The sequence below is a fragment of the Eulemur rufifrons genome, chromosome 15 (genome assembly GCF_041146395.1).
Source record: "Eulemur rufifrons isolate Redbay chromosome 15, OSU_ERuf_1, whole genome shotgun sequence".
NCBI classification, from domain to species: Eukaryota; Metazoa; Chordata; class Mammalia; order Primates; family Lemuridae; genus Eulemur; species Eulemur rufifrons.
Genome location: NC_090997.1, coordinates 5,679,925 through 5,693,811, shown reverse-complemented (window position 1 = coordinate 5,693,811; position 13,887 = coordinate 5,679,925). Strand labels below are relative to the sequence as shown.

General features: G+C 37.3%; 1 protein-coding gene across 3 annotated transcripts in view; it reads left to right on the top strand.

The window, feature by feature from the left end:
• Positions 1-13,887, top strand: part of FKBP5 (FKBP prolyl isomerase 5) — a 128,336-nt gene that overhangs the window by 89,682 nt on the left and 24,767 nt on the right. For all 3 annotated transcript variants that reach the window (XM_069488559.1, XM_069488558.1, XM_069488560.1), the window contains 2 exons: positions 1,946-2,088; positions 2,996-3,110. In XM_069488559.1, coding sequence (XP_069344660.1) covers positions 1,946-2,088; positions 2,996-3,110 — 258 coding nt within the window. The remainder of the gene's footprint in view (positions 1-1,945; positions 2,089-2,995; positions 3,111-13,887) is intronic.

The following is a 13,887-nucleotide window of genomic DNA, read 5'->3' as shown; positions in this document are numbered from 1 at the left end:
ACTTAGAGCAATATTTTTAATTAACCTACCAACCAGTCCTGATTAGGTCAGATTAGAGGCTTTTACTGTACAAAGAAATTCATGTAGAGATTTAGATGCAAAGTTATTATTATTTTTTTTTTTTTGTAGATATGAGGTCTCACTATGTTTCCCAGGCTGGTCTCGAACTCCTGGCCTCAAGCAATCTTCCCAACTTGGCTTCACTAATTCCTAATTGCTGGGATTACAGGCATGAGCCACTGTGCCTGGCCACAAAATTGTTTATTGAAACTTGATAATAGTGAAAACATAGAAACAACCTATGTGTTTATTAATGGGAATAATGAAATTATGATATATTCAAAAGATAGAATAATATATAGTTATTGGCTGGGCACAGTGGCTTACGCCTGTAATCCTAGCACTCTGGGAGGCCGAGGCGGGTGGATCGTTTGAGCTCAGGAGTTGGAGACCAGCCTGAGCAAGAGCAAGACCCCATCTCTACTAAAAATAGAAAGAAATTATATGGACAACTAAAAATATATACAGAAAAAATCAGCCGGGCATGGTGGTGCATGCCTGTAGTCCCAGCTACTCTAGAGGCTGAGGCAGGAGGATTGCCTGAGCCCAGGAGTTTGAGGTTGCTGTGAGCTAGGCTGATGCCACGGCACTCTAGCCCAGGCAACAGAGTGAGACTCTGTCTCAAAAAAAAAAAAAAAAGAATAATATATAGTTATTAAAAGTCGTGTTTTCAGGCTGGGTGAGGTGGCTTACTCCTGTAATCCTAGCACTCTGGAAGGCTGAGGCAGGAGGATTGCTTGAGGTCAGGAATTTGAGACCAACCTGAGCAAGAGCAAGACCCTGTCTCTACAAAAAATAGAAAAATTAGCTGGGCATCGTGGCACGTGCCTGTAGTCCCAGCTACTTGGGAGGTTGAGGCAGGAGAATTGAGGACTTGAGCCCAGGAGTTTGAGGTCGCTGTGAGCTAGACTGATACCACAGCACTCTAGGCCAGGCAACAGAGCTAGACTCTGTCTCAAAAAAAAAAAAAAAAAAAAATTTCACTTCGTCTGGGGTTCATTGCTTATCAGATCTTTGAATACTTGTTTTTGATTGACAAAGCACCTCATTTGTATTTTATTCTTCTAAATTGCCTAAATTTTCTATTGTTTCCCAAAGGATTTGAGACTACTTACAGTAAGATAAAGTTAATGATATACAGCAGAGGAACTGTAAATATTGAGATTATAATTATATAGCCTAATATAGTTCTGCAGTTGAGCAGTAAATTTAACTTTTAGTTTCCTGGAAGTAGGCGAAAAATAAAATATTCTGATTCTGCAGTTATTGTGATTTGACAAAAGGACATGTACCTTTTTGTTTAAAGAAACATTTTTCTGATTCTAAACTTTGAGAAGGAATTTGTTTCATGGACCCTTTTATGCAATTTATACTTTTCTGGCTGTTTCTTGTTTTGTTGTTTTTGTCTACCCAACTAAATTATAAGCTTCCTTAGGACAGACTCCATTTTTCAATACTATTTTTGTTCTGTCTCTGCCTAGAAAACATGCACTTATTATTATTGTGGTCAAAATGATAAATTAAGCAGCAATTGCAACACCGCTACATTTCGTGGATAATGTTATTGCCACTTTTCAAAGACTTAATCTTAGAGTAGTTTAAGAATTAATATTTAGGCAGAAATACAGAGCTTTTAAAAGAAAAAAAAAGAATTAATATTACTTTCATCCCCCTCAGCAGGAAATCTTCTCTGATAGTCTTCAAAGAAACCATAACTTATTTCTTCGTGTGTAGCTTTTACTGAGTTCTGTCATCTTGTAGCCTGTACTTTCTAGCTGAGTACATAGTATAAAGAATTAGAAGTTTGTTTCAACTTTTGTTTTATGAAAGTTAAGTCTTTTTAAGTGTGGCCTATAACTTGCAACTACCTTTTCCTTTCTCTTAGGCCAAGTTATCAAGGCATGGGACATTGGCGTGGCCACCATGAAGAAGGGAGAGGTCTGCCATTTGCTGTGCAAACCAGAATATGCATATGGCTCAGCTGGCAGTCTCCCTAAAATTCCCTCGAATGCAACTCTCTTTTTTGAGGCAAGTATGTGTGTGATGTTGCCTTGTCAGCATCTGCTCTACAGTAGGAATGGCTTTGAAGCAACAGGCAATGGGAAAGGGAGCTAAGCTTGCTATTTAGAATCAGATCCAACTTATTTATTTTGAAGCTTGGCTTCCTGAATTGTTTCCCATAAACCCAAGGGGTATGTACCAGTGCTTTCTTAGAAATGTGTCTCTAGCTCAAAAAGATCGTATCCAAATAAACAAAAGACACTAGACTTGCAAATAAAGGTTCTGGTTAGTGGTGTTGTAAGTGTGACGTACTTAAAACTGACCTGAAAATAGGATGGAAATGTTAGAGATAAATGTTAAACTATGCCTATTCCAAGCTCCAAGGTATTTTCCTATTATAAATGTGTTTAAATGTCACAGATCTCACTTCTTCAAAAGAAGCAGTCGGTGGCAATAATGTGTTGTTCATCCTGTGTTGAATGACACAATTGGCAAAACCTGATTTTTAAGAACCACCGTAACTAGGTAAAATATACCTTTAGTCAGTTGTAGGCCAGATTCACAGGATTTATTCCTATATTTTAAGAAGGGAACTCCGTAAGTCTGGAGTGGGAAAAGGGTGGTCTCAGAGTCAGACGAAATAGTTTAGACTCTGCAAGACCAGCCTCTTGTAGCTCTGGCTTTTTGCCCACAAGGCAGTTTTCCTAGTATTTCTTGTCTTTGCATTATCATTAAATGAAATTTTTTCTAAATATTGAAAAGTGTAGTGTTCTTTTTTCCCTACTTTTCCAATAACTGAGATGCATAGGTAAATACTTTTTTAAAAAACAGAGTTTTATTTTGTAAAATGGAAGAATTGGTTGTCCTTGCTTTTACATACGTTAAATTGGCTTTATTTGGCCTTTTGTCAGCCAAATTTCTTTTTGCTTTGTAGATCGAGCTCCTTGATTTCAAAGGAGAGGATTTATTTGAAGATGGAGGCATTATCCGGAGAATAAAACGGAAAGGAGAAGGATACTCAAACCCAAATGAAGGAGCAACAGTGGAAAGTAAGTATTGCTGTGAGAGGGAACTAGTCCTTAAAAGTTGGGTTCCATTTATGTGGATGAAATGGAGATTTTTAAAATCTATTTATAGAAATAAATATATTGAATACATCTTAAGAATAGTTTTAGACTCAACGTTTATTTAATAATGACTTCATTTAGTAAATACTAATTGAACACATACATACCAGGCACCCTACCAGCCTCTACAAACTAATAAATAAATAAAAGGTAATCCCGGCCAGGCGCAATAGTATGCGCCTGTATTCCCCACTACTTAGGAGGCTGAAGCAGGGGGATCACTGAAGTCCAGGAGTTCAAGGTTACAGTGAGCTATGATCATGCCATTGCGCACTTCAGCCTGGGCAACGGAGTGAGACCCTGTCTCTAAACAAAAAAGAAAGAAAAGAAAAAGGAGCAAAATAAAGAGTTCATTTAAAACAGTAGTAGGCGAGGTGGCTTATGCCCGGAACCCTACCACTCTGGGTGGCTGAGGTACGAGGATAGCTTGAGGCCAGAAGTTTGAGGCCAGCGTGAGCAAAAGCAAGACCCTGTTTCTACGAAAAATAACAAAAATTGGCTGGGCGCGGTGCCTCACACCTGTAGTCCCAGGTACTCAGGAGGCTGAGGCAAGAGCATCACTGGTCTGAAGAGTTGGAGGTTGCAGTGAGCTAAGATGACACCACTGCACTCTAGCCTGGGAGACAGAGCAAGATGTTGTCTCAAAAAAAAAAAAAAAGTTAACATTTAAAAAATCAGTAAACTAGAATAGTTGAGATTCTTAACATACATACTATTTTCTATCCATATTTCATTTATACAAGTATGGCAAATTAGTTCAAATTTTGTTCTTGTTTTTGTAAGCAGTTATAAATATTACTACTGTGTTGGGTCCCAGACTCAGCTCTGGCCTTAACTGGCTCTAACTAGACCTCACCTCTGGGCTTTAGCTTCCTTCCTGTGCCATGAAGGAGGGTTGGACTTCTTGATTTCTGAGGTTCTACTTGCCCTAAAAAATCCATGATAGGATTTGAAATGTCTATGAAAGTTATAGGAACGATAGAAAGTTGTCTTCACTATATTAACAAGCACTTAGAAAGTTTGTCTATAACATGTATTTTAAATTTTTATTATGAAAATTTTCAAGCATATATACAAAAGTTTATTCTTATGATACAGGAACTCCCTAGATTCAACAATTTGTATTTTAAAACTGGAGGTTTTTGCCAACTAAATTGAGAAAAATTTTTTCCAATTATAGACAATACCACAAAACCACCACTGTAGTTTTGGAGCAGGCTAAATTAGACTAAATTTAGACTTTGGAGCAGGCTAAATTAAATCAAATCTTGCTTTTAGTAATATTTTTGGTGGGAGTCATTTTTTTTAACTTGTTTTGAAATTATTTTCTTTTTTTTCTCTTTTTCTTTCTTTCTTTTTTTTTTTAATTTAAAGTTTTTTTCTTTTTTATAGAGACAGGCTGGTCTCGAACTCCTGACCTCGAGCAATCCTCCCGCTTCTGCCTCCCAAAGTGCTAGGATTACAGGCGTGAGCCACCGCGCCTGGCCTTGAAATAATTTTAGACTTACAGAAAAGTTGCAAAACTAGTATAGAGAGTTCCTTTATATGCTTTGCCCAGCTTCCCCTAATGTTAACATCTTACCTAACCGTGGTACATTTATCAAAATCAAGAAATTAACATTGATGTGATACTATTAACTACTCTACAGATCTAATTTGAATTTCACCAGTTACCACACTAATGTCCTTTTCTGGTCCAGGATCAAATTCAGGATCCAGCATTGTATTTAGTTATCCCCTCCAGTCTTTGACAGTTCTTCAATGTTTCTTTGTTTTTTATGACTCGTACTTTTGAGGGCAACTGGCTGTTTTGTAGAATATCCCTCAGTTTGGGTCTTCCTGATGTTTTAAATGATTAGATTGAGGTTATGCGATTTGGGGAAAATACTACCAAAGTGATGATGTGCCCTTCTCAAGTCATCATTATCAAGAGATACATTGATATTGATGTCTCATATTGATTATGTTAACTAGATCAGTGGGTTATGGTGGGGTCAGCCATGTTTCTCTCCTGCAAAGTTACTATTTCCCCTTTGTAATTACAAAGTATCTCATTAGGAGAAAAACACTCCTTTTACATCACACTTTCACACACTCATCTTGGCATCCTTTCATGATTTTTGTGTACAACAGCTATTACCATGGTATTTGACTAATGGTAATTTTTCTATTTCCATTGTTCCTTCTACATTTGTTAATTCGAATTCCATTGTAAGGAAGAGTTGCCCCTTCTCCTCTAGATATTAATTCAGTTAATTTATCTCAGTACAGACCTGGACTTATAGATATTTCTTTTATAAGTTATTCATTACTATTTTTATGTTATTGCTCAAATTGTCCCAGATTTGACCATTGAAAGCTCCTTTAAGTTGGCTCTTATGTCCTTTCAACATACCTCCATTGTTTGTTTTTTAGCACTTTCTTACTTTCTGGTACCGCAAGATGCTCGTGGCTCATCTTAAAATTTCCCTGCCTAGGCCTGGAATCAACCATTCCTCCAAGGAGCTCTGATTCCTTTTATTGGAGAATGATATTTAGAAACTACGATCTGGGTGCTAGGTGTTCTCCTGCTACGGAATGGATGTTGCTGCTGGAACCTCTCAGCAGATAGAGCTAGGAAATATATGTACCTCAACATACATACACATACATGTATATGTATTTCTATTAATATATCAGGCTGTGTATTATATATATATTAAGAACCATGGGCCGGGTGCAGTGGCTCACGCCTGTAATCCTAGCACTCTGGGAGGCCGAGGCAGGAGGATCGCTCGAGGTCAGGAGTTCGAGACCAGCCTGAACAAGAGCAATACCCCGTCTCTACTAAAAATGGAAAGAAATTATCTGGACAACTAAAAATATATATAGAAAAAATTAGCCGGGCATGGTGGCGCATGCCTGTAGTCCCAGCTACTTAGGAGGCTGAGACAGTAGGATTGCTTGAGCCCGGGAGTTTGAGGTTGCTGTGAGCTAGGCTGACGCCATGGCACTCTAGCCCGGGCAACAGAGTAAGACTCTGTCTCAGAAAAAAAAAAAAAAAACCATGAATACATACTGACAGTTCCAATTTCAGTCCAATACCATAGGTTTTTTTCTTCTCCCTTTGCTCACTTGAAACAACTTTCATCAACAGTGAAAAACCTGGCTCTCATTATCCACAATATATTACTTATTTGTTCAATCCTAGTATATACGAAAGTGGTTTTCGACTTGCCAACCCATACCCCTGTAGAAAACAAACTTCTAAGTAGGAAATATTTGTGTGTCATTTCTTTTGTCATCAGCCTTACAGCATACATTCAAAGCACTTTTGCAACTAGGTGATTTCTTCCTCACCGTCAGTGTAACTGTGTTGTTCAACTGTAGTACCATTGGGTTCGTTTGTTACTGTTTGTATTCCATTTGGGGTTCCCCTCACACTCTGATTGATTTTAATTAATTTGGTTTTTTTTTTTTTCTTGGAGTATGTGAAACATTACCATGATTCTAAACTGTACAAAAAAGCCATTCTCAGAAATGTTATTCCCCATCAGCCCTACTAACCTGTTCCCATTTCCCCACTGTTTCCAATCTGCTCCAGTATCATTACTTAACATCATTAGCTTCTGTTTTTTCTTCCTATATTTTGTTATTATGTTTCCTTTTGCAGAAATGAGCAGATACATGATTTTTAAAAAATTTTTTCTTATATCCCCTTCTCTTTTTTTCCTGAAGGCTAGCATGCAGTGGATGGAATTTTTAAAATATATTTGAATAATCCTTTATGTAATTTTATTTTTTCTCTCTCTATTGAGAAAGGGCAATGACTAATCTTTTGTCTCTCATCTTGTTAGAATGTACTTTCCTGGGAAATTTTAGAGTAAATGGTTTATTTTTACTTTTTCTCCCAAAAGCCCTTTTTGGTTTTCTGGAACAAGTCAATTTTATAGAAATTTATTATATTGTATCTTCATTTATCAAGGTTAAGATGTCCTGCTTTCTGTCTTTTAAACAAGTTAGCTATGTAGGGGAGGAGGATAGAGATTGCCTTAAAGGTGATCCCTATCCAAAACCAAGATCACCTTGTTCTTTTTAAAATCTTCTCAGTCATTACTGGCTTGCCTTTTCTTGGTAGCATCACCCATACACTTAGATTCAAAATCAAGTATATAGTAGTAACATTCATCGGGTGTCGGGCAGATGGGAGGGTGGAGGAGGGAAGGGGTATATTCACACCTAATGGGTGCAGTGTGCACCGTCCTGACTCGGGTGGGGCAAAGGCAATATATGTAACCTAAACATTTGCACCCCCGTAATATGCTGAAATAAAAAAATAAATGAATAAGTAAAAAATAAATTAGAAAACAATTTTTAAAAATCAAGTATAAAACCTGGAACTAAAGCAAGCTCTAGAGTGAAACAGCATAATAGACTCTGATCACCCATTACAGTATGTCGTTATAGCTACCTAAGAGTTACTAAATCTCTGTCATATCTGTGTAAAGATACAATGAAGTAGTGTGGGGGAGGGGAATGATAGGCTTTAGAAGTGATAGACTTGAATTTTGAATCTTGGAATTGCTTCCTTATATTTTTATGACTTTAGACAAGTTACTTAACCACCTTGAGCATCCAGCTTTCTTATCTGTAAAATAGGAATAATAATCTTTTTACCCCCACAGGTTGTTATGACAGTTATGAAGAAAGGTGCCTAGCACATGGTAGGCACTTAGTTTCTTTTTTCTACCCTCTATATTGTATTTATATGATTTGTTTTGCTTCCTTTTAACTTATCTAAGGAAATAAATCCCTGACTCTTCCCATTCTCTTATCTCGTACATCTAAGCCATCAGCAAATTCTCTTGGCTCCACCACAGTTGACCTAATTTGTTTCTAATAACAGTCTTCAAATTAATTATGTAGCTTCTTAATAGTATTCTTATCTAAAGCATATTTCTCTAGTTTTTGTTTTTTTGAAGAGTAATATGGACTGAATCAAAAAGACTTTTACTGAATTGTGATCTTTTCCTACCTTTTCATAATTTGTTTTTCTCTTTGTGGAGGAGGGAACTTATGTTAGTTTGACAGGATTTATTCTTTCTCAAAGAAATTTGGATTTTTACTCTTTATGTGAGGCTCCGAATGCTTGCAAATCAATTTTTAGACTCTGTTGCAGTGTACTTTTTCTGTGTCAATTAATATAACCATCTTGAAATTTTTGTTCAGTATTGTCCTTTCCATTAAAAAAAGTCACTGTGTTCTAAGGTACTGTAAGTGACATGATTATGATTGACTGATGCTTTAGTCATCATACTTAAGTTTAATTGCCAGTCGTGGCTACATGGCTACTTTTAAGCTTTGCTTTCTTAGAAAATCCAATCTTACTGACATAAGTCTCTAAATAGCTACCATTTCCTCTTCCCCCTACTCCCAGACTCTCACATCTTCTGATTTGTCAACTGTAGTGGTTGGAAAAGGCCCATCAAAATGCTGGCTATATGTGGTCCTCTTGCTTCTCAGTGCTCTCAGCCACATTTGAATGCAAAGAATGCAGACAGTTGGCAATATTTTTAAGTGTGAAAATTTCAGCAGTGTGATCTGTTAGAATACCTCCCTTCCTCCTCACCTCCTTTCCCTGTCCAAATCCCACTGAAATGCTGCAGGGATGGGGGTGGATTTTCAAAAGAGAGGAAGAAATCAGTAGTAGTGCTAGAAAATGGAAGAATCCAACAAGTGGATCAGAAATTATGAAGAATTTCTGGAATATGTAAAGTAAATGAAATTGGACTGATGGAAACTAGACTCACCAAGCCAACCCAAAACAGGTGTAAAGACCTCTGCAGAGGTACATACCGTTCTTCTCAACAAGCTCAGGCAGAACTCCAAGCTCAGTCAGCTGGTGCAAGGGAGCCAAAGCAGACTGTGCAGCAGTCATCTGGGTTGTTATAAAACAATATGGAACAGCTGGGCCAGTAAACCTCTAACGCAGTAGTTGTCAACTTTGGCTGAATTTAGAATTTCCTGGGGAGCTTTAACAAGTCCTGATGCCCAGGCCAGTTAAATAAGTTAAATAAGCATCTCAGATCTCAAAAGATGAAACTCCAGGCACAAGTATTTTTTAAAACTCCTGAGATGATTCTAGTTTGCAGCCAAGGACTGAAAACTACTACTCTAGGGTCTAATTGTGACTTTTGCTCCCAAGCTAAAACAAGTACGGCCAATTTCTAAAATAAAATAGGGATCTGCCTCAGAAGACTCCAGCTGTTAGGACTGGAACTAGAAAGTGAGAATGTAAAGTATCTTTAAACTTCTAAAACAGATTTAAAGGGAAAAAAGTGAAAAGGCAGCTTTTCACAACAGTCAGTAATGCTAAAGTGTGCTCCTCCTGAAGTAAAACTTTTTCATATGTCAGCAGTGGGGAAGGGTGTCCCAGCCTTCCTGTGTACATCGTGCTCAGCTCGTAGCAAGCCCGTGCTCAATAAACATTTGTGGAATATTCACCCACAGATCCCCACAATCGGCCCTCCCTTTTGCAAGGAGGCCTGCCGTGGAAGCATGTCCAACTGCTTAGGAAATGGTGCCAGGTAACTATAATTGTTCGATCATTCTGGAACCTTCCTTTATAATATGGCCAGACAACAAAGAATCATCAGCAAATGCCATGAGAAAAGAGGCACTAAAATGGACTAACAGAAGAAATAGAAGAGAACTTTAAAAATATTAATTATTAATAACTATCTTCAGAGATGGTTAACAGGATATTAAATTCATAAGTCAAAAACCCAACTTCTCTGAAAAAGGAAAGGGAAAACAAGAAAGTGTCTGGAAATTAGGAATATGATTATCAAAATTGAAACTCAGGAAAGACTGAAGAACAAAATGGACAGTCCTTGAAATCTGAATTGATGCTCTGAAAGATAATCAAGGATAATCTCAGAACATAGAGACGGACAAAAGATGGAAGGTGGAAAAGAAATTTTAGAAGACATCTATGATAAATCTAGGGGAGACAATAGGCATCTAGTCAGACACCTAATATAAAATTTCTTAGAGAAGATAGAAGAGTCTTGAGATTGAAAGGTCCAATTAATAGTGGCAAGTAGGAATAAGGAGTGTTTTGTTTTGTTTTGTTTTTTCCACCTAGATCCCTCCTGGTAAAATTTCACTATTGCATAGCTTAAAAGAAGTTTCTGAACTCTTCCAGGGAGGAACAAGATGGGTGCAAAGGAATGAGAATCTCCATGACACTAAATACTAAAGACAATGCTTTTGAGCATTGTCTATAGCTATAAGTATTTGGAACCCAGAATTCTGTACTCAGTCAAACTATCCTTTTAAGTATGGGAACAACATTAACTTTTTGTACTATGCAGACTCATACCCGTTTTAAAAAAAATACTGTAGGATATACTAAAACATAAAAAAGCCAAGAAGTAACAACTCAAGGCATAAGAAACAGTAGTGAGCAAAAAAAGTAATTCCCATATTGGATACATTTATTCTAAAAGATCCCTGAAGTAGAGAGCTGTAATGTTAAAAGTAATATTAATAATATAAGAGTCTGAACCTAGGTACTTCGTCATTTTAACAAAATTTGGTGAGAGTAGTAAGGAAATGAAGAGGGGAGGCAAAATTACTTAAAATTATTCTCTTACTCCAGGGGAGATTATGTTCATTAATTCTTAACATTGATAAAAATATACCTTTAAGTGATTTGTTCACAATTTAATGGAAAGTACTAAGAATAGCATGTAGAACTTCCAAACCGCATTATGTGGAGTGAGGAAAAAGAAGAACAAGGATAACCTCATCAATTCAGCAAAAATTATAAAGAAAAAAATAAGAAAACACTGTGTAGCAAACCTAAAACAAGAATAAAGCTACTCATATCAATGATTACAAAAAATATGGATGGTATAATGTCACCTATTAAAGGCAAAAGCTTTCATAAAGTGAGAACAACAAAATCTAGCTATATGTTCTTTATAAATCAAACGCCGAAAACAAAAAGACACCAAAAATTGAAGATCGAGGAAAGATTCTGTGTATGCCCATGTTAAAATCTGATCAAGCTGTGAGGTTTTTAAAATTTTGTTTGTTTTTCACATTCTTTTGAAGTATTTATGAATATCCAGGCAAATAAGTCCAGGGAGAGAGCACAAATGCTTGAAACCCATTTTATTATGTGTTTTCACAAAATAATGTAGTATGACACTTGGTCTAAAATGGTCCATGTTTATTATTTCACATATTTTGGGTTTAGGGGACCAGGATTCTTTCACATATTTTGGATTTAGATGGTTCATGCCTGTAATCCTAGTACTTTGGGAATCTCAGGTGGGAGGATCACTTAAGGCTAGGAGTTCGAGACCAGCCTGAGCAAGGATGAGACCCCTGTCTCTGTAAAAAATAGAAAACTTAGCCAGCTGTGGTGTTGTAATTCCCATATTGGATACCTGTAGTCCTAGCTACTTGGGAGGCTGAGATAGGAGGATCTCTTGAGCCCAGGAGTTTGAGGCTGCAGTGAGCTATGATGACATCACTGCACTCTAGCCCCTGTGACAGAGTAAGACCCTTGTCTCACAAAAAAAAAAAAAAAAAAAAAAAAAAAATGGGGGGTTTATATAGTTACTGTCTTTTAAAAAGGTATCTCCAAGTCTTCAGGTGGAATAAAATCATAGTAGAAAATAGTCTTTTTTGGTTACAAAAAAAATCCAGCCAATTGATCATTTATTTTAGAATAATATTAAAAAACAAAAGCTTCATATCAGTATAGAATTTGAAAAGCCTCCTGGAATTTAATAGGAGTACTAATAGATTCAAAAAGGAAAATTCCCATAAATTATTGAAAATTACCACCCTGTTCTTAATGCCCTGTTTTCAGATTAGTCATTAAACAAGTATTTACTTTCTGGCCCTGAACTGTGTGCTGGGCACTGTGAGGCACAAAAGAAGTGGAAGACGTTGCCTTTGCCTGCTAGGAATTCAGTTCATACTTTGACAGCTTTCTGTGTGGAGCCATTAATGTTTTATTATACAGAATTCTAAAACATGTTTAATCTGGTATAGTTTCCCACTAATTACAGGAAGATAGTCATAGCTAACATTCCTCGAGTTCATCTCTGTGAACTCCACACTTAACACAGTGTTTTCACATGGTAGACAACCCAGCATATGAACGAATGAATGTCAGGGGCTGGGATAAAAGCTCTACTTCAGTACCTAATTTAATCCTCTCAGCAGTTGTGAGTTAGCTAGTAGTAGTGTCCCTATTCTATAGATGAAGAAACTGAGCTTCAGATAATTTAAATTACCTTGCCCAAAGCCACATTGTTAAGTGGTAGAATGGGACTGGCATCCAGGTCTAACTCAAGTGCTTTCTTGGTGTGAAGGAAAGACTGGTAAGGGTTTGTTATTAGTGGAGAATTTTTTTAAATTTTATTTGTAGAGTTGAGGTCTTACTATGTTGCTCAGGCTAGACTCTAACTCCTGGGATCAGGGCATCCTCCTGTCTCAGCCTCTTGAGTAGCTGGGGGACTACCATGCCCATCCTGGGTGGGGAATTTATTGCTGGGTATATGCTTCTTGTTTGGACTAGGGAATAGAAATCATTTGCGTAAATGTTATTCTATTCTATACCTGCTCTCAGTTAGCATCTGTCCCTCCGTTCCATAAGCAATCTGAGAATGAGTGGTGTTTGTTCATTGTAAATAGTACAAAATGGTGCAGAGGAGGAAGATAGGCAGTTTGGAGGAAGTGTGACCACCATGCCTGATGGGAACTGTTTCTCTTGTAATCAGTGATTAATATGCCTCTCCTGCTTTTAGAAATCCATCTCTGCTTGCCTTTTCAGGGGGTTACTAAGATCCTCCTCTCTCTTGGATGCACTGCTCTATTAGAGAGGAGACACAGGCAGAGAGAAACTCATTTGGCATGAATTAGGCAGCAGAGAAAACCCTTGCCTAGTGGGAATAACCTGTCACAACCTGGTTTTCTCTGGCCAAATGACCAGTCTTGTCTAGTAGTAATGCCATTACAACACTCCCATTCAGATCCCCATGACCCAGTAATTGTTTTGAGAATGAGAGCAAAGCTATCAGACACCAACTACTATAATTAGAAAAGGGAAAAACAGACACTTACCAGAGCTAACGTCTTTAGGCTGGAGCATTTACAGCACTTTTTTTTTTAAGTTATGGAGGCTCTTTCTCAGTTTTGCTTCCTAAAATACAGATTTTACAGTTTTGAGGTTCTTGCATTCCAGTTTTTGTTACTGCTGTGCATTCTCTTTCCTTTTTCCCCCTATTTTAATCGGAGTACAAATTGCTGTCAGCACATTGAGTTCATGTGCCAGCCACATTCAGAACAGGGTGTTCTGTGCTCTTCAAAACAAAATTGCTCTAGGGCAGTAAGAGAACAATAAGTCAGAGCTCCAGTTTAAGTGATGTTTTGCAGCTCACTTGATGTGGTTACACTCGGATTGCGCAGCTAAGCTTGGGTAATTTGGTTTGGTTTGACTTTGGGGGGAATTTGGAGGACCTTCCCCCCTTTAAGTTACATAGACTTTAAGACAAGAAAAAATATTGTCTCTTTTTAACTTGTTTATTTCTTTCTCTACCAGAAAAGCCCTAAGTAGAAGCATCCTGTATGTACTTTTATTCTCTTTGGGCACGTCATAGATGATTTACTTCCCATAAATCATGCTGGTTGGGATTAG